Genomic DNA, 20,957 nt, shown 5'->3' on the forward strand with positions numbered 1-20,957 from the left:
CTGGGTCAAATTGGGATGGATAGAGATTATTCTAAGTAATCATAATGCGAACACTGAGGGAGTTACTATGAGCCAGGCATTGTGCTAGCTAAGTGCTTTTTGTGAATTATATTTTTATATCCTCACAACTGTCACATGTGGTAGAACTAAAATTCCAGTTTATAGCTAAGGGAATTAATACGGATATGCATTAACTTGCCCAAGACTCCAGGGCTGGTAAGTAGGAGGTTCGAATCAAGACAGGCCAGACCCTGGGTTTGTTCTTTTAGCCTATATGCTAAAGCTCTTTAAGTATTTTACTAAGAAGTGCCAGGCAAATGCATGCTAAAGTGTAAAGGTCTTAGTGGAAAGGACACTTTGTGATCACTTAAGGTCAGGGCCACCACATACTGGCATGCCCAATGCATGTGGCAGCCTGGCTCAAAGATGACTATGTGGTCCTGTGGCACCACCATCCCTCAGTGCCTTGCTCCTAGCAGACATCGCCAACGGATCTTGACAAAGAACCTCTGAATCCTTCTCAGCACAGAACTGCAGGCAGCCACTGCCACTCCCTCGGGTTGGCTGGCCTTGGAGGCAAAAGCCACCTGCTTTCCCTTATCCCAGGCACCCCGCCTGCTTCCCCAAGGAGGTGAAGGCACAATGACAGCAGGACTAGACACCGGGGCTCCCAAGTTCCCACCAGCCCCTCCACTCCATCGCTGGGGTAAGGGGTGGGTCAGTGGGCAACTGGCCCCTCCTGCCACATACAGCCGACAGATTCTCCACAGACGTGAGGGTCTCCCTGCGGAAGCGGACGGGGCGGGAGTGAGACCTCACCTCTCCGGAGGTGCGGATAGCTCCGTGTACACAGGATCATCATGAAACGCGTCTCCAGGGACGTTTTGTCTCCACTGCTGGACGTGTCTGCTATTTCCTGCAGAGCCCAGGTAGGGGCACAGATTTGGGAGGGAAGACACAGGCAGCCTGGTTATTATTCACGTCCCCGCCTCTGCCTAGGCTGAGGGCCGTGAGAAGTTGGGCTATCCCAGCCACCCGAGGACACTAACAAAGGCTCCCTTTTCCTTCCTCAGCCTCCTCAACCCCCTCCAGTTCCTAGGATCCCTGGGGACTGACACAGAGGGGCTGAGCCTCAGGGCCACCAGGGGACTGCGACCCAGGGGAGGGGCCAACAGGCACCAGGCATGGGGATACCGGGACGCATGTCTGTGCACGTGGGCAAGGAAAAATGACCTTGTCATTTCCCCGTGTCAGAAACGTCACACAGATTTTAACACACCACACACGTGTCCACAATGATCTAGCCAGCTACAAGTTCTAGCGACATTGATGGTAAATTTCCCTTTAAAATAACTAGAATTTCAGTTTTTTAAAAGGAAAGAGTCCATTTAAAGAAAAGTATTCACATCGCAGCTCATGGTACATAGCACACATCATGAGGGAACCAAGTGGCTGAAGCTTGGAAACGTTTGCCTGGCCCGATTTTACTCAGCGGGGTTCTCAGAGGAGAGAGAGAAGCTGTGGGGTGAACCCCTAAGTCCCTGCCTCACTCTGCCCCACTCAGCCCCGCCCAGAGACACAGCCAGAACCAGACGTCACTCAGAGAGGGCTCGAAGCCTCGGGATGACCATGACACTCACCAAGATCTCAGCGGCCACCTGAGAGCAGGGGGGAGAGAGGGGGAGAGAGAGGGGGAGGCAAAAGTCAGAGGAGGCCCGAGACGGTGGCTCTGGGGGCCCTGGGGTCAGGGGGCGGGGTCTGGCTCAGAGTGGCAAAGGTCCCGAGAGGCCCCAAGGGGACTCGGGACCACACAGGGAGCAGGGAGGTGACAACACACCTTTCCCTGATCTTTGGACTTGAGCCCAGAATGGGGCTAGGCCTGGGAACTTACTATAAAAACATACACCCACGGGGTGAGGGGAGGAGACCGGACAGGCACTTGCCTGTCATCACCCTGGTCAACCGGGTGTGTTCCAGACCTAGTGTGTTCGCCTCCAAAGCCACTCAGAAGTCAGAATGTGAGAAGCGCCCAGTTCCCTACACCCATCACCACATTCAGAGTTGGAGAGTCCTCAGGAGACTTGTCACTTAACTCCCTCAAGTGACAGGACAGACAGGAGAGCTGAGGCCTGGAGGGGAGGGACTTACAAGGGGGCACAGAGCCAATCAGGTGGGAAAATGCCAGCTGTTCCTTTTACAAGGGTCAGGTTTCGCTGCTGCCTTATGCTGAGCACAAAGCTCTGTTGTTAGGACACGATTTTGTTAGGTGTACACTGTGACTTGGAGTGCCTGGGAATGAGATACAGCCAGCCCTATGTACCCCAGACTGAGTTTTGCCTTTGTCCCCAAATCTCTGCGGATCACTTTTAATCTACTGGATAGACCAGAACCACACTCTTCACAAACTTCCCAATAGCTTTATGCTTGAGAAAACTTCATTTTATAAGTTGGCAATGCCTATCAACATTTAGAATGCACATGCCATTTGATAAAGCAATTGTGTAGCTAGAGATTGGCCTTCCAGATGGACTGGCAAAGTCTCCCAAGATGTAAGGCAAGGGTGTTCAGGCAGCAGTCTTTGTAATAGAGAACAACTGGAAACCATTAGTAGATAACTTGTTAAACAAGCTAAGTATGTATGGTTCATCCAATGCTAAAAATGAAACTCATGTAACTATTAAAAAGAGCAGAGTGGTCTGATAAGGAAAGGGTTTCCATTTAAATTAAGCAAAATGTAGAGTACAGCATAACAGTGTATAACTGTGTATAACAGTCTTCCTTTCATCTAGACAGGAAGCTCCTACAACCTCCTGGGAAGTCATGCTAGAGGGACCATCAGATACTGTTGACAGTGGTTACTTTGAGGAGGATTGTGGGGGGAAGGCTTCTGCATTTTATTTTTCCTGAAATGTTACATTCATATTTTCTCAACATGCAAACGTTTTTATTTTACTGTCAAATTGAAGTTATCAGGGATACTAGGATTATAGGATGCTTCTGTTTTTTACTTATACTTTTCTATGTTTAAAACAACCTAGGTGAACCTTGAGGACATCATGCTAAGTGACACAAGCCAGTTACAAAAGGACAAATATTAAATAATGACGATTATATGAGGAATGTAGAATGGCTGACTTCACAGAAACAGGAAGTACAGTGGTGGCTGCCAGGGGCAGGGGAGAGGGAAATGGGCAGTTATTATTTAATGGGCAGAGAGGTTCAGTTTTATAAGATGAAAAGGGTTCAGTGAATAGATGGTGATGACGACTGCATGACAATGTGAATGTACTTAATGTCACTGAACTATACACTTAAAAATGGTTAAGCCTGGCCCTGGCCAGTTGACTCAGTGGTAAAGCATCGGCCCAGCGTGTGGAAGACCTGGGTTTGATTCCTGGTCAGGGCACACAGGAGAAGCGCCCATCTGCTTCTCCATCCTTCCCCTTCTCCTTCCTCTCTCTCTCTTTCCCTTCTGCAGCCAAGGTTCCATTGGGGCAAAGTTGGCCCGGGCGCTGAGGACAGCTCCATGGCCTCTGCCTCAGGTGCTAGAATGGCTCCAGCAGCAATGGAGCAATGCCCCAGATGGGCAGAGAATCACCCCCTGGTGGGCATGCTGGGTGGATTCCAGTCTAGTGCATGTGGGAGTATGTCTGTCTCCCCACTTCTAACTTTGGGGGAAAAAAAAGGTTAAGCCTGTCTAGGTGGTGATACAGTGGATAGAGCATCGGCCTGGGATGCCGAGGACCCAGGTTCAAAACCCTGAGGTCGCTGGCTTGACCATGGGATCATAGACATAACCCCATCATCGCTGGCTAGAGCAAAGAGGCCCTGGCTTGGCTAGAGCCCCTCAGTCGAGGCATGTATGAGAAAGCAAGCAATGAACAACTAAGGTACTGCAACAAAAAACTGATACTTCTCATCTCTTTCTCTTCCTGTATGTCTGTCCCTTTCTCTTTGTATTGCTAAAAAAAAAAAAAAAAAGATTAAAATGGTAAATTTTATGTTATGTTACATATATTTTTATTATGTGCTATACATATGTTTTCCCACAATTTTAAAAACATGTTATGCTAAAATGCCTAGAATTTTTTTTAAATGAGGGAGATATTTAAAAACTTTTTAAAGATTTAAGGTGCCATTCTTCATTTACTTGGTCAGAGAACCCAAAGCGTATGTTTTTTTTAAAGCATCTTTCAGACAATAATATTTGTCATATGGAAAATGCAGCAGGTTACTAATAATTTTCCAGATAGTCAACACAAAAGCTTCTCCTTATTGGCCCTGATACTTCATGCAAAAATTAATCTGGGCTGTTCCTCCACAAGTTACAGTCATCCACTCCTAGATATGTACCCCAAGAAACAAAAGCACACGCACAAAAACTTATGTGCAAATGTTTATAGCGAGCAATATTATCTGTAAAAGCCCCACACTGGAAACACCCAAATGCCTGTTAGCTGATGAAAGGGTTTTCAAAGTGATCTAGTCACACAGTGAAATATTATGTGACAGTGAAAAGGAATGAAGTAACACATACAGTATAATATGGATGAACTTTGAAAATATTATACTAAGTGAAAGAAACCAGTCACCAAAGGCCATATATAACATGATTGCATTGATATGAAATGCCCGGCATCGGCAAAGCTAGAGACAGAAAGTAGAAGAGCGTTTGCGTCGGGCTGGGTGGGGGTGGGGAGGAAATGAGGAGTAACTGTAATATGTACAGGGTTTCTCCTTGGGATGATGAAATGTTCTAGAGTTGATTGTGGTGACGGTTGCGCAAGGCTTTGAAGACACGAAAAACCACTGAAGTGTACATTTTAAACGGGTCAATGTACGGCCTATGAATTGTTTCGATAAAACTGTTATGTTAAAAAATAATAATTTTTAATATCTAAAACTGGCCACAATTCTTCATCTCACTCTGGGTCTGTAACTAGATTATCTCCGTTACTTATTGCTCAAACCGGACCACTGAGAGGGAAAGGGAAGTGATTAGCAATCACTGTGGGGCAAGAGGTGAACACGGAACATATGTCACCTTGTTCATAACAGACCAGGACTTCCACAAGCTGAGAATGTTCTAGATGTCAGGGTGAGTGTGGACAGGAGGTCGTGCGAAACAAGGAAATGCTGCCAAGTACTGATGTGCATTAGCCAGAATGTTTGGGGGGGACTTGGCTCTGAATGTCAAATGCCTTCAATTTTTGGATACCGTTTCTGCCAGTATTCCCATTTCACCTCTAGAAATCGATTATAAGGGGAAAAAATCACGTATGTGGTAAAAAAAATTAGTTACTAGGAAGACGGCTGGTTAAATAAAACTTGGTACATTATTTTTTTTTTTTTTTTTTTCTTTTCTGAAGCTGGAAACGGGGAGAGACAGTCAGACAGACTCCTGCATGCGCCCGACCGGGATCCACCCGGCACGCCCACCAGGGGCGACGCTCTGCCCACCAGGGGGCGATGCTCTGCCCATCCTGGGCGTCGCCATATTGCAACCAGAGCCACTCTAGCGCCTGAGGCAGAGGCCACAGAGCCATCCCCAGCGCCCGGGCCATCTCTGCTCCAATGGAGCCTTGGCTGCGGGAGGGGAAGAGAGAGACAGAGAGGAAAGCGCGGCGGAGGGGTGGAGAAGCAAATGGGCGCTTCTCCTGTGTGCCCTGGCCGGGAATCGAACCCGGGTCCTCCGCACGCTAGGCCGACGCTCTACCGCTGAGCCAACCGGCCAGGGCTACTTGGTACATTCTTAAACGGAATAGTATAGAGCCATTAAATGATGTTGGTTTTTAAAAATAATATGCAGCGGTTTTAACAGAATATTAATTTTTAAATATTACTGATCAGGAATGCACACAAATATGACTACTAGGATAATATATTCCAAAATGTTAACAATGGTTATTACTAATAAGTTCTGGATTTTTGTTGTTGTTGCTTGCCTCTATTTTCTAAAGTTTCTGCAAAAGAATACATATTGCTGTTCTAATTATAAGAAGACGAGCCCACACTAAGATCAGGGTCCAGCGTCTGTGACTCTGAAAAGGCAGCTGAGTTGGGCAGGGCTCTGGCTCCTTTGGTGGTTTCCACCCAGGTTCTCTCTCACACCTCTTCTGCAGAGGTTGCCAGTGAGGCTCACCACTGCCCCCTGCTGGTAGCAACTGAAGCACAGCCTCAGAGGTAGACCAGGCAGGCGCCAGGTAGCAGCATTGGGGTAGACAATGGATTTAGGGTGAGCTCTATGGAGTAAGCCAGGTTCAAAGACCCTCAACAGCACAACGGGGCCACTCTGTTGAGTGAGTGAATAAGACTTAGCCTCGGACAGGTTCTCAGGCTAGCCTCCCCAAACATACCCATAATGCAGCTAGGACACCCTGCACCTCCTGACAGCTGAGCTCCAAACCAGGGGCCAGACAACTGGACAACTGGTCTGGAAGCTACAGGGAAATAACTATATTGGTCCTAGAAGGTATTAGATGGTATTAAGTGTAAATTTTGTAGTCAGGCGGGCCTGAGATCAAACTATACTATGGGTACTTAGAAATTGTACTCTTGGATATGTAAAGAGCTTCCTTTTCCTCCAGTAAAAAAAAAAAAAGTTAAGTCTTAGCATCAAGCTCAGTAAGCACTCTAATAGTTTTATAATTGTCAGGTTGCAGCTGAGGATGCTTCCAGCTCTGATGCTGCTGTTAACACTCCACCTCTGCTGATGGAACAAGGAGCAAGGCTGGTGCCCTGGCTCTTAATCCATTAGAGGTCCTTTCAACACACTAACGATAAAAGGGGGCTGGATCCAGACTGTGGTATTTAGGCCCAACCCCCGGACCTAAAGTTTTGGGGGGCAGAGAATGGGTCTGGTAGTAGAGACGGAGACCTGGACCTGGGCCCAGCCAGAAGGTGCTGGGCGCAAGGTGTAAATAAGTCGGGACAGTGCAAGTGGCTTCAGCAGGGACTGCCGAGACAAGAGGACACTTAGGGACAAAGAATTTGGGGTCGACCAGCCTCCGTGAGGAGCCATCTCCAGACCTCATGCTCCCCAGCCTCAAGAGCAAAGCAGAAGCAGAGAAGCCAAGAGACCCTAGAGAGCCTCCTGCCCCTTATTCATTCATCAACAAATATATATTGAGTTCTGATCATGTGCCACTTCGGACACATCAGTGAGCAAAACGAAGATCCCAGTTTATCCCCTGATAAACTCTCTTCCTAGGTTCTCCCAGGATATAACCTTCAACCTTGGTGCCATTTCCCAGCAAACTCCCAGACTTGCTCCCTGTGAGTTAATTTCACCTGGGCTACTGATTTGCTGTGTGACTTTCAGGAGTCATCCACCCTCTCTGGGCCTCTGTTGTTTTTTTTTACTGTAACATGAGGAGTTTGACCTGGATGGTTCAAACTCGTGAGTTTGCTCTGAAGGTCTGGGGCACTAAATCTAACTCTTCACACAGGAATACCAGTAAGACCAGCACCACACTCGTGAACATCACTCTGAAAGCTCTGAGAACCTTCAAAGTCTCATTTCTAAGGGTGGAGAGGTGCAAGGGGCCCAGAGTCTAGGTGTCTGCCCATCCAACCAGCCATGCCTCTGCCAGAAGCCTTCCCCATTCCCAGAAAGCCAGGGCCTGGCATGGACTGATGTCAGCTGGGGATACCGGGCATCTCACCTGGGCATCTTCCCGGGCCTTGTCCCGATCTTCTCCTCCCTCCTCACGGTTCCCCTGCAGCAAGACCAGCGAGAAAAATCAGTCCCCAAATATCCACCCTCTTTGTCCCTCAGCAGCCACAAGACCTTGCTCCCCTCCTCTGCCGCCCTGAACCCTTTCCCAGCTAGAACATGGGGACGGGAATCCTGCCTTCATGCTTTGTGAGCATTAAATGTGAACACTGGGAAGGCACTTGGCCCAAGGCCTGACTCAGACACAGTGAGCTTGCATCAGGGCCTGGCACCTAGGCTGTGAGAATTCAAGAGATGGTGATGGCAGCTCTCAGGTAACAACACAGTGAAAGGTCACTCACATGGCTTTGCCCTGGGAGCTGGGTGCCCAAAAAGCCAGGCTTAGGGCCATCAGGAGAGACCACCCAGAGGCCGCACCAAACCAGCTTTGAAAAGCGAACAATGGAGAAGGCACTGCATGAGGCAGTTGTCTCAGTGATGGGACTGAGTTGGTAAGTAGGGAGGACACCTTGTCTTGATCAGGATTGGGCTCCTGTCCCCTGCACCCGGACAGCAATCCTGTCCTCCTCCCATGGCCCCAGAGGACCCAGCAGGCCTGGGGCTACGAATTCACCCACCGTAGCCAGAGAGATGAGGATCCTTTTGAAGTGGCCGGATGTGTCTGAGCTTAGAGCATCCTCCAGGGACTTGTGATAGTCTGAGACGGAGAAAAGGGGTGTGGGCAGCTGCTGGCCAGGAGGATGGGCGGGGGACCCAGGGGCTCAGACACGAGCCGCAGCAGTGTGGGTGGGGGTAGGTGGGGATGCGGGAGTTTGTGGTTGGTTCTTGGGGACATTCAGCCATCTGCTGCCTCACTTCTCTGACATCGATATGTCCATCGGTCCTTCACCTCCCTCTGCTCCTGTCCTGGGTGAAGTCTCACTTCTCCCATGCAACAGCCTCCCTGTCTTCATTCCCTCTTCCACCTTCCCTCCTGCCTGACACCGATGTGTCCATCGGTCCTTCACCCCCCTCTGCCCCTGTCCTGGGTGAGGTCTCACTTCTCTGACACCGATGTGTCCATCGGTCCTTCACCCCCCTCTGCCCCTGTCCTGGGTGAGGTCTCACTTCTCTGACACCGATGTCTCCATCGGTCCTTCACCCCCCTCTGCCCCTGTCCTGGGTGAGGTCTCACTTCTCTGACACCGATGTGTCCATCGGTCCTTCCCCTCCCTCTGCCCCTGTCCTGGGTGAGGTCTCACTTCTCTGACACCGATGTGTCCATCGGTCCTTCACCTCCCTCTGCTCCTGTCCTGGGTGAGGTCTCACTTCTCTGACACCGATGTCTCCATCGGTCCTTCACCTCCCTCTGCCCCTGTCCTGGGTGAGGTCTCACTTCTCTGACACCGATGTCTCCATCGGTCCTTCACCTCCCTCTGCCCCTGTCCTGGGTGAAGTCTCACTTCTCTGACACCGATGTGTCCATCGGTCCTTCACCTCCCTCTGCCCCTGTCCTGGGTGAGGTCTCACTTCTCTGACACCGATGTGTCCATCGGTCCTTCACCTCCCTCTGCCCCTGTCCTGGGTGAGGTCTCACTTCTCTGACACCGATGTGTCCATCGGTCCTTCACCCTCCTCTGCCCCTGTCCTGGGTGAGGTCTCACTTCTCTGACACCGATGTGTCCATCGGTCCTTCACCCCCCTCTGCCCCTGTCCTGGGTGAGGTCTCACTTCTCTGACACCGATGTGTCCATCGGTCCTTCACCCCCCTCTGCCCCTGTCCTGGGTGAGGTCTCACTTCTCTGACACCGATGTGTCCATCGGTCCTTCACCTCCCTCTGCCCCTGTCCTGGGTGAGGTCTCACTTCTCTGACACCGATGTGTCCATCGGTCCTTCACCTCCCTCTGCCCCTGTCCTGGGTGAGGTCTCACTTCTCTGACACCGATGTGTCCATCGGTCCTTCACCTCCCTCTGCCCCTGTCCTGGGTGAGGTCTCACTTCTCTGACACCGATGTGTCCATCGGTCCTTCACCTCCCTCTGCCCCTGTCCTGGGTGAGGCCTCACTTCTCCATGCAACGGCCTCCCTGTCTTCATTCCCTCTTCTACCTTCCCTCCTGCCGGACAGCTGCTGGACACACAAGCAGCTCTCACCATGTCACTCCCCTGCTCACAAAGTCTACCATCTCAAAGCTGCTTACAAGAGAAAGAGTTTAAACACTTTCAACTGGTATTCAAGGTTCTTCGGAATAATATGGGGCCACTGGTGAAAAAAATTAATAAGAATTTCAAATGGCGATGAGATGACATGCAACCGAGCATGGGCCTTCTGAACACGGGGCCCTGAGGGGCTATACAGGCTCCCAGCCATGGAGCCCCCCACGGAGAGGACTCCAGAGGCCTGGGCGCTCTCTCCCCTCGCTCCCGGACAAACGCTCTTCTATCCCCAGGCCTTGGTCTGGCTGGGACTCTCTCTGGAGCACCTCTTCCCCAGACACAGGGCTGAGATCATGCACGGCACTTTTCAAAGCCTGGTAGGGTAGCCTGGGAGAAGGCAGACGGGCAGAGCTGGGGGCGAGGAGGGCAGCCGGGGGGGCGAGGAGGGCAGCTGGGGGACCGAGCTGTTTGCCCACCTGCCTCCCAGTGCTGGGCCCAGGCCTTCCCGACTCACCTTCCTTGTAGGCCTCGTTGATGGCCCGGATTTCAGCGTTGGTCCGAGTGGCTAGGATTTCGATGAGAGCCTTTTCATCCGTGCCGGCTCCCTAGAGTGAAGGCAAAGGGCGCCTGGACCACAGCCCTAGCCCGCAGGCTCCCAGAGACCACCCAGGAGGTGAACCCTCAGTCACCAAGCCCTCCTGGATTTGCTCCTCATGCCCAGACGCGGCCCCAGGCCACAGACCTTGGCCAGTCAGGGCCCAACATGCCAGCCTGTCAAGATTTCCAGAACCTCCCACAAAAACTGCTTCAGACCAAAACTGAAAATGAACACATGGTACATGGGTATGTGTATACAAATACATATACACGTACATATTGGAATATAAATATTTATATATAAGTACATAAAAAGGACAGAGGACATGCGTCACAGTATTAGCGACTGTGGTCTCTGGGTAGGTGAGGGGTCACAGATGGTTTCTATTTTCTTCTCTTTTGCCTGTGTATATTTTCTTTTCTTTTTTTTTTTTTTTGTATTTTTCTGAAGTTGGAAACGGGGAAGCAATCAGACAGATTTCTGCATGCGCCCGACCAGGATCCACCCGGCATGCCCACCAGAGGGCGATGCTCTGCCCATCTGGGGCGTCGCTCTGTTGCAACCAGAGCCATTCTAGCACCTGAGGCAGAGGCCACAGAGCATCCTCAGCACTCGGGCAAACTTTGCTCCAATGGAGCCTTGGCTGCGGGAGGGGAAGAGAGAGACAGAGAGGAAGGAGAGGGGGAGGGGTGGAGAAGCAGATCGGCGCCTCTCCTGTGTGCACTGGCCGGGAATCGAACCCGGGACTCCTGCACGCCAGGCCGATCCTCTACCACTGAGCAAACCGGCCAGGGCCTTGCCTGTGTATATTTTCTTATGTTTTCATGGTGAACACACATGATTACATCAGAAGAAAAAGGTTTGGTGTTTGAAGGAAAAAGATACGCTCTGTGTGTTTATACTTGGATGTGGCGAGTGTGACGCAAGGACTGACCCATCAGGTCTTCTGGACTGAGGCAGCTCGGGGAACCTGACACTCAAAGGCCCCTACTTTGAGGGCGGCAGATGAGACTGATTCGCAAATTGATTGGTGGAATCAAGAATCTGTTAACCACCTGTCATGAGCCAGTCACTGTGTAGGCCACTGGGGCTCTGACTACAGGACCAGGGAAGTCCTATTCTCTGTCCTGGAAGGTCACCCCGCAGTGGTCAGCCGGTCCCTGGGTTCTCCGCCCTGCAGAGGCTGGGGCTGACTGAGGTCTAAGTCGGCATGTGGGGAGGACAGCTCGATCCTCAGGGTGTTCTGAGACCCAGGGTCCAGCACTGTCCCTCCTCCTAATACTGTGTTGGTAAGTCACTCACTTCCTTGTCTACTAATTGTAAAAGGGCAATAATCTCAACTTGCTTTGCCCAGGGAATATCTGTTCTCCTCTAAGTTGTTCAGAGGTCAAAGCCCTAGTGACTCTGAGGCAGAAGTTAGGAAAATTCCTTGGCAAGTGACAGGAGGGAAACTGAGACAAAGTATTTAAACAAGGCTGAGCAATTAGCAGCCTGCTAATAAATCGTGAGACCTCATCTTCCCTCGGCTTTGAGGAGCACTTGGGGCCCCCCAGCATCTGCATGGACTGAACCCCATTCCTGGTGCCCACACCATACCTCCATGGCCTTCTTTAACTGCTTGGCATCGTAATGGTCCGGTGTCATCATCAGCCCCAGAATCAGCCTTGCCAGATCTCCAGAGAGCTCAGACTTGAGGTCAGCCATCAAGTCCTGCAAAGGGCAGAGCCAAGGTCACGCCAACACCATCACTTGCCCACACATGACCCAGGTCAGGGAGGATAAATGGAGTGAGCAACTAGAAGCTCCGGGTGGATGCAAGGGACCATGGGAGCCAGTGCCTGTCTTTGCTGACACTGGGTTTACTGTTGAGAGGAAGCCAAAGAGGGCAGGAAAGAAACAAGCAGGAGGAAAACCTGCCCTCCTTGTAGGCTGCGGACAGGGAAGGAAAGGGGGCAGGGCTATTTCAGTGCTGGGGGAGCCTCGCCAGCCAAACAGGTGCCACTCAGCCTCTCGGGGCCTTGAAGCCTCTCCATGCAGAGGGAGCTGGGATGCCCAAAGCACTGCATGAAAACAACCCGCATCCCTGATCCCGCCCCAGGCCGGGCCTCCAGCCACTCGGAGCCGTTCACACGTGCTGCTCATCACAAGGAACTGGGGCAATGCAGAGAAAGTGTCCGCAGGCAGCCCATGCCCAATGATCCAATGATGGAGATGCTCCCAGAACGCGTGGCCGCATGGGGTCCTACTGGCTGTGGCAGGCCACGCTCCTTTAGGGGAGCGGGGATGCAGGGTCCAGGGTGCAGGCTGCGTCCCTTACCCGGCCAAAGTGAGACTTGAAGGTCTGCCGGATCTGCTGCCGCTGGTCGTTGCTGCGGTTCGTGATGATGTCGATGATGGTGTCCTCGTCAGTTCCTGAGTCACCAGAGCCACATGGCTCAGAGGCAGGCCTGTGGCCCAGTTTCCCTCAAGACTCCACTGACGGGCCCCGTCAGTCCTCAACAGGGTGGAAGGCTGGCTAGGCAGCCATGTGCTCCAGAGCTCTGGCAGGAGCCCGGCCTCTGGCCCAAGCCACTAACTTCCCCTGGATGTGTCCCCGCATTGCCTTCCGTGTGTCACCGGGGCAGCGGGCTCTGGGGTGAGAGTCAGGGGTGCTGAGTCCTAGTCCTCGCTCTGGCAATGGCTGAGAGCATCCCATCCCCTTTCTGGGACTCAATTTCCATACCTTTAATATGATCAGAGTCCCATTGGGGACCCTATGTCCTTTCTCTTCAGTTCCCTGAAAGATGGACCCCAAGTCCCTCTAACCACAGCAGGTTGACTCCGAAAGACATCAGGGTTCCACTTCCTGCCTCTCAGAGTAACGCTGTGACCCTCAGACCTGGCACGGGACTCTACCTCTCAAAAGCATCTTCACGTCTGTCACCTTAGGGTCCTAGATATGCTCAGCAGATACTATCATTCCCAAGGGACACATGAAACGAGGCACAGGGCGGTGCTCTGCGTCAGAGGGGTGGAGAGAGGGCAGTGGGAGCCCAACCCTAGATGCTCTGTCACCTGTCGCCTTTCTGAGGACAGGCCCTCCATCCACCCACAAGGCAGTTCTCCCCCCCTGGACAAACGGAGACCTAGAATGGGGTGGCCACCACGGGGTGTTCCCATCTGAAAACTGGCACTCTTGGATTACATGGCCCACCTCTCTTATTTTATACATGGGGAACTGAGACTCAGACAGGTGAAATGTTTGCCCAAAGGCACACAGTGAGTCGGCGGCAGGGCAAGACCCCCAGCCTCCTGACTCAATCCTCTCTTCTGCACTAGCATATTACTCCTGAGGGGCTGGGGACACCTTGGTCTCTGGGAAGGGACTGTGCCACGTCCCTCACAAACCCTCTCCCTCCCCCCCTCCCTACATTCAGGGAGCCAGGAGCCTACTGGGGGGGGGGGGTAGAGACTCAGGGAACCTAGTTTGATTGGAGTCCCCTGCTCTTGCCCCTGTCCAACCCGCTGCCAAACCCCAGAGGCCGCCCCTGCCCCTCGGTCCCCTTACCAAGTCCCTTCATTGCTTTCCTCAACGCTTTGGCATCTGCGTCAGGGTTGAAGTCGTTGGCTGGCCGCACAGTTCCGTTCAGCTGCAAGAAGCAGAGGCAGACTCAGCGGGTGTGTGCAGGCCCCCCGGGGGGCCGGGCCAGGAGAGGAGCATGCGAGGGAGGGGAGTCTGTCCCCATGAGCCCAAACCAAGCAGCCTGGGGGGGAGAGGCGGGGTGAAGGCATAGCAGACAGGCCCTTGCCCTCGAGCTGAGAGAGGGAGAGAGAGACCCAGGGCAACTGCTGGGCGAGGGGAAAGTGGCTAGGCTCCTGCCCCAGAGTCCGCCCTGTCCTAGCTCCAGCGGGGCCTCCCCAGTCCCTCCGATTCGTGTCCTATTCGTGTCCAGTCCCCAAGGCCATCCCATCTCTTAAAGAGCCACTCTCCCTAAAAGGGCAACAGCAATGTTCTGGGATACCAGAACAGAGTCTCCAAATTTTATTTTATTTTTTAAAAATATTTTATTTATTCATTTTAGAGAGAGAGCAGAGAGAAAAGTGGGGGAGGAGCAGGAAGCATCAACTCCCATATGTGCCTTGACCAGGGAGGCCCAGGGTTTCGAACCAGTGACCTCAGTGTTCCAGGTCGACGCCTTATCCCCTGCGTCACGATAGGCCAGGCAAGAGTCTCCAAATTTTAGTCACTCCGGAACGACCTTCACTATGTTTTCCATATTTGTATGCACCTTATGCTATTTCTTAATATTCTTACTTAATTCAACCAACCTCCCTCTTTTTGGCCTTATTTAAATGCATCCATTTTGAAATACTTTTAAAAATTCTTCAAGGGCAAGGCTTTTATCCATCTTGTTCTTTGACTTATCCTTCAACAGTACCTGACAGAGTAAGCGCTCAAAAAAATATTCGTTTAAGGAATGAATGAATGAAATAATTTTAGATCACTATCATAAATAGGAAGTTGGCATCATGTTCCATAAACAGAAAAGAATAACCCATGAAAATGAATATAGTGATACAAACAAAAAACCAGGTGGTCAGATACGCGATAGCGACATCCAAGCTAGATGCCGTTCTTGCCCAGAGCAAAACCTCTGCACTGCCCCTGGCTCTCTCACTCTCCTCTCTCTGTGGAAAAGGACAATCAGCAAGTGGGGCAGAGATGTGGCACCAAACCTAGACACTCTCTGACATAGCAGGAAGACTGAAGAAATTGAAAAGGAGCAGCCTCCTCACCATGTGAGGTTCAGCGTTATTTAATGACACGGAAGTGCTCCTTCCCCAAACTAAATTCATGTCATATAGCGTAGGATCCTGTGTAATGACTGTTCTTGCCTTGTAATTTGGGAAATGCTGCCCTAGAACATCAGAGCTCAAGAGCCCTTCAAGGGCACTGAGACCGCCACGTCTAACACCCTCCTTTTAAGGATGGAGACAGGGACTCAGAGAGAAGTGGGGACCTGCCTAAGGAGGGACACCAAGCGAGTAGCCAAGGTTCCAAATGCTTCTGTGTGGACCAAGTGCCAGCCATCCCTGACACGCTGTGCTCCACGCACGTCTGTGAGACCTTTCATTCTCAGCCTTTGTGGAGTCTGAGTCTGAGTCTGATCAGGACAACCCTGAATCCACCAGCGCACCCTGGGTGCCCATCTGTTCTTAGCTTTCATGCCTCCAAGCCCAACTGTTGGACCCAGGATGGGACAGGCCCCTCTGTGGAACCAGCCAGGTTAGTAGTTAGTGGGTTAGAACACATCCCAGTGGGTTAGAAGTAAATTCAGGAAGCAGATGCTCCACCAGGGTGCCCACCCCCAATTCATCAGTCCAAGGAGAAAAGGAAGCTTCAGATGTAAGAAACAATGTCTCAGGTTGGCCACCAGGGGGCAGCTGGGTGCTAACCAGGGCAGCAGAAAGGTGCGCGGAGAAGAGTGGAAGCTCGTGGTCAAGAGGTCAAGCAGGAGGTGGGGAGGGTCTAACCTCTACTCGGGCCACTGCACTAAGCTCCCACATCTGATAGGCCACCTGCGCTGCCTCCGGGAAGAACTGGCCAGCAGCACTGGAATGGAGGGGGTTGGGGGGAGGACAGGAGGGAATGTCATCGTAGGCAACACTCCACACATACAACACACAGCACACACCTGTCACGCACACACACACACACTTTAAGCAACCCCATCTACTTTCCCTCCAGCCTAAGCCTCACCCATTCACCAGAGCCCTCCCTGCACTTCTGAGCCCTGCAATGCTGGCTCTGCCCTACAGTTTTCCTGGCCCTGGCTCCCAAGCAGGACAGCATCTCTCCAATCCTTCCACCTCCCTTTCTTCCTTGTAATCTGAGTGATTCCTACTCAAGTCTCCTGTCTCAAACAAGTCCATGACCAGCCACCGCCACATCATCTCTACAGCTCCTCCTGCAAAGCACCTGAGCGTATCTGGTCTCAGTAAGTGTCTGCTGAACTGAGTCAGCCCCTGGGCACTTACCAAATGGGTAACAGGTTTCTCACAGCCCTCATTTAACCAGATTCTCAGAAGCCCCAGAAGGCCTACAGTTCCCTTCCTCACACACAAGTCTGGTCAGCTGTGCTCCAATTTCATCTCTTCAATGGCTCCCACTACCAGGGAGAGACCCCCAGGCCCTGCTCCCTTCTTGGCCTCATCTTTGCTCCCAGCGCTCTACAAAAGTGCAACCTCAGTTATAAAAAAGAACCAGGCTGTGCCCTCCAGTCTCAGGGCCTTTCCTCCATCCCAAACTCTCCCCCAGACCCTGTCTTCAGCGCCCCCTCCCCTCCTTCCTCCTTTGATCTCAGCTTCCTTATGGTCAGGCGCCTTCCCGTTGTTTGCACCTGGACGTGCTGTCATGGGCTCATGCCCCTTTCCCATCGCAGGACTGCCCCGTACACACCCTGGTCTGTACGCCTGTCTAGGAAGGCGTCCCCAGGGGCTTCCCCCGAGGTGCTGTACAAATATGCTGAATAAATGAGCAGGGAGAGCAGGCAGCTGTATCTTTGCCATTTAACGGATGATGAAACTGAGAAGCAGCTATGAGGTAGCAGAGCCTGGCCCCTCAGATTCTGCTTCCTCGTCCACACCCCCAGACTGACTTTCCAAGTTCACAAGAGCAGACACCTCCATGTGCAAGAGACCACATTCATGTCCATACACATAGGCGCTCAGACTTTCACGTGCGTGGCCCTCCTGACTCTGAGGAATCCACAGGCTCATCCAATGCATCCGTTAGGATGAGGGCCAGGGCAGTCCTGATCTGCCAACCCCCATGGCCACTCCCTCGGGGCCGACTTACTCATCGTCTCCCCCACACAGTTTCAGCAGAGCCTTCTTGTATTCGCCAGAGGTGTCATTCTGGGGAGAGGGAAAGAAAGGTTACCTCTCACCCAACCCTGAGGTCCTCTCAGACAAGGGGAAAGTTCTAGAGTGCCCCAAATAGAAGAACCATTTATTCATAGCAGCCCTGACCTTCCTCCTGTCTGGAGGTGGCCAAGACCACCAAACAGTGGTGTGCTGATAAGTATTTAACAACTGGATCTCTAGGAAAAAAAAAAAGAAAGAAAGCCCTGATTTGTAGCATTTTGCCAATTACTGTGGTGTAAATACTTCCAATGGACAATTCCAAGCTACTGATTATGATTTCATAGAATGTGAAATTAGGGAGATGCTCACTGCTCTGCTGAGCCAGTGAGCCGACCACTGCCACCGATAATCCCAGTCCCACCCTCCCAAGTGAAAATGGTCCATGTAAATAGGGCTTCAGGAACAAAAACATTGGGAAAGGCAAAAAATAAAACCCGCCACAAATGTACAGTTGATAGATGTGGCATATTCTGTATCACTCTTAGAGCTTTATAACAGATTTACTATATTAAAAAGCTGTGAGAAGTTCTGAGATAAAGAAACTGGCTTCTCCATGCTTATTCTAGTTTTTTCCCAAACATTTTCCCATGGGAACTTTTTGCACATAATGACTATAAAATTCTTCAGAGATACACATTGAGGAACATAATGTGAACTCAGAAAGCTTTATCCAACACACTCCAAAAAAGGAGAAAAAACCCAACGTACATTAGTCTCTTGACCAAGTCTCATGCCCTGGGGATGGGGTCTTCATCCTGGACTCAGTGTGCACGCCCTTCAGGACCCAGCCCTGCCTTCCTCTAAACAGGGGCCTCACGCCCCTCACCTCTCACAAGCCCCGACAGACGCTTGCTTCTCTGTTCAACAGTCTTAATGTTGACCGCTCACGAGTTAACTCGTGTTTGCACTTGCATTAGCTATTTCAGTTTTTGAAACTCGGGGTAATATAGAACTGTTGTATTTGTGACTCTTCGCCCTGAGAGTCGAAGTTCGAAAAATAGCACACCGTTCTATATTCTCATGTGGACTCCTTTTCTTCCCACTCCTCCAGGCGTGAGACCGCAAAATCAAAGGTACGGTAAACAAAAACAATCACAGTGTCCAGCCGTCTAAACTTGGACTATCTTCTAACCCAGTCATGGCCAACATACGGCCTGCGTAATGAGTTTATGCGGCCCGCGATTAAATTTTTAATACTCTCTGCTACTTTAAAATCTCAGCTACTCAGAAGTGGAAGCGTCTTTGATTATTGGAAAGTGAGATATCTAAGAAGATAGTGATGCGTGGAAAAGAATTGTGTGACTAATCTAGGGTTAACTTCCAATAATTGGTGGAATGGACTTGAGATACTTCTTTATTTTTTAAAAAAATTCCATTATAAAAATTTACAACTTTTGTACTCGTCTGTACTCAATGTGAACTGTTTGTCGTTTAGCGGCGATGTGAAACCCACATTCTTTTAGGCGGACTTTGCCAGTGCGCACCCAAGGTCAAACAATTTGTTATTTTTGTGGTCAAGTGTGCTCAATTAGGCCCTGGCCGGTTAGCTCAGTGGTAGAGCGTCAGCCTGGCGTGCGGGAGTTCCGGGTTTGATTCCCGGCCAGAGCACACAAGAGAAATGCCCATCTGCTTCTCCATCCCTCCCTCTCTCCTTCTGCTGTCTCTCTCTTCCCCTCCCACAGCCAAGGTTCCATTGGAGCAAAGTTTGCCCGGGTGCTGAGGATGGCTCTGTGGCCTCTGCCTCAGGCGCCAGAATGGCTCTGATTGTGGCAGAGCGACGCCCCAGATGGGCAGAGCATCGCCCCCTGGTGGGCATGCTGGGTGGATCCCAGTCGGGCACATGCGGGAGTCTGTCTGACTGCCTCCCGTTTCCAACTTCAGAAAAATACAAAAAAAATAAAAATAAAAATAAAAGTGTGCTCAATCAAGTGGCATTGTAGCATATACAACAGCTGCAGTTGATAACTGAAAACGTGTTCAGGCTGTTTATAAAATGAAATAATTGTTTTATTTGCGACATAACCCCTTCAAGCTCATTCTATTAATTAAATATTGTTTTGATTGATTGTGATACAGTTTGGATATTTATACGGTATGTGATTATATATATATATATATATATATATATATTTTTTGGTATTTTTCTGAAGCTGGAAACAGGGAGAGACAGTCAGACAGACTCCCGCATGCGCCCGACCGGGATCCACCCGGCACGCCCACCAGGGGCGACGCTCTGCCCACCAGGGGGCGATGCTCTGCCCCTCCGGGGCGTCACTCTGCCGTGACCAGAGCCACTCTAGCGCCTGGGGCAGAGGCCAAGGAGCCATCCCCAGCGCCCGGGCCATCTTTGCTCCAATGGAGCCTTGGCTGCGGGAGGGGAAGAGAGAGACAGAGAGGAAGGGGGAGGGGTGGAGAAGCAGATGGGCGCTTCTCCTATGTGTCCTGGCCGGGAATCGAACCCGGGTCCCCCGCACGCCAGGCCGACGCTCTACCGCTGAGCCAACCGGCCAGGGCCTGATTATATTTTTATTAAAATATAGTTTTAGGAAAATAATCTTGTATATTAAAATTTTTTTCACTCACATTTATTCATAAACAAATTACATAATAAAATTGTTTACTTAAATGAATCGTTCTTGCATTTAACATTTCTTAATTTTAATATTTCGTCTGGTCCATGAAATAAGTTTTCTTTCTAATCTGGCCCAGGGGCAAAAACTGTTGGCCATGCCTGTTCTAACGGCTCACAGTTTGAACATACATATCAAGGATATTGTAAAATCTTTCTTCATTGTGTTCAATCCAACTAGAACGTGTAGTGTGTGTTTCAAAAGGAAAGAGCAGCGAAACCAGGTATCTTTGCAAAACATGTTGCATACCATTACACGTAGGTGATTGTTATACAGTATACCACACCAAAAAAAATTACTAAAATATACAATATGTATAAAATATAGTATGTAGCAGATATGTACAAAGTTTCATTTAAACTCATTATGTATAAAGTATATTGAAGTTTATTTAGATTATTTCACTTTCATACTCAATTACGAAAAAATAGCCAGTGACATGAGATAACTTCTGCGTTAAATTGCCGGTCAACAATGTGTTAAATTCCTTGAATGCGCTGCAAGGCAGGGGCTCCCAGAATTCCCTGGGAACTCCAGTGGTCTAGGACAGTCATTCATTTCCAAACCCTCAGGTTCAGCAGAAAGCCTTCTGCCCCTCCGCGGACCCCATCAACTCCACTCACCTTGATCATGCTGTAAAGGGACTTCTCATACTTGGTCCGGAATATCTCCCGAATGTCAAGCATGTCCAGCTCACTACGGGAGACCATGATGCGGATCAGGGTGTTGTCCCGAGTCCCCAGGCCCTGGAAAACAAGTGGGTTTAGGCGGCGGGAAACTGAGGGGAGGCGAGAGTACTGATAGCCCCCAGCTTAGTTAAAAATAACAATTATCCCAATAAAACATGACGATCAGGAACAAAAGACGCAGAACATGGCCATTCCCCCCATGTCTCCTGCTTTTACCTCCATCCGCCCCCTGACAGCATTCCCATCCTTGACTTTCCTTATAATTTTACCTAACTTTGTAACTCTAGGCAACCTATTGTTTAGGTTGCACATTTTGGATCGCCA

At 50.6% G+C, this 20,957-nt stretch overlaps 1 protein-coding gene across 2 annotated transcripts in view; it reads right to left on the reverse strand.

Annotated features, from left to right (window-relative positions):
- ANXA6 (annexin A6) overlaps positions 1-20,957 on the reverse strand; it is a 56,243-nt gene that overhangs the window by 8,517 nt on the left and 26,769 nt on the right. Inside the window, exons 12-22 of one of the 2 annotated variants that reach the window (XM_066273043.1) lie at positions 20,568-20,690; positions 17,247-17,305; positions 15,923-16,001; positions 13,956-14,037; positions 12,726-12,820; positions 12,005-12,118; positions 10,325-10,415; positions 8,293-8,372; positions 7,665-7,718; positions 1,641-1,658; positions 820-916 (exon numbers count right to left, since the gene is read on the reverse strand). In XM_066273043.1, the coding sequence (XP_066129140.1) occupies positions 820-916; positions 1,641-1,658; positions 7,665-7,718; positions 8,293-8,372; positions 10,325-10,415; positions 12,005-12,118; positions 12,726-12,820; positions 13,956-14,037; positions 15,923-16,001; positions 17,247-17,305; positions 20,568-20,690 (892 nt within the window). The remainder of the gene's footprint in view (positions 1-819; positions 917-1,640; positions 1,659-7,664; positions 7,719-8,292; positions 8,373-10,324; positions 10,416-12,004; positions 12,119-12,725; positions 12,821-13,955; positions 14,038-15,922; positions 16,002-17,246; positions 17,306-20,567; positions 20,691-20,957) is intronic. The other variant, XM_066273044.1, reaches the window with a different exon arrangement.

Source organism: Saccopteryx bilineata, chromosome 4, assembly GCF_036850765.1.
Source record: "Saccopteryx bilineata isolate mSacBil1 chromosome 4, mSacBil1_pri_phased_curated, whole genome shotgun sequence".
Classification (NCBI taxonomy): Eukaryota; Metazoa; Chordata; class Mammalia; order Chiroptera; family Emballonuridae; genus Saccopteryx; species Saccopteryx bilineata.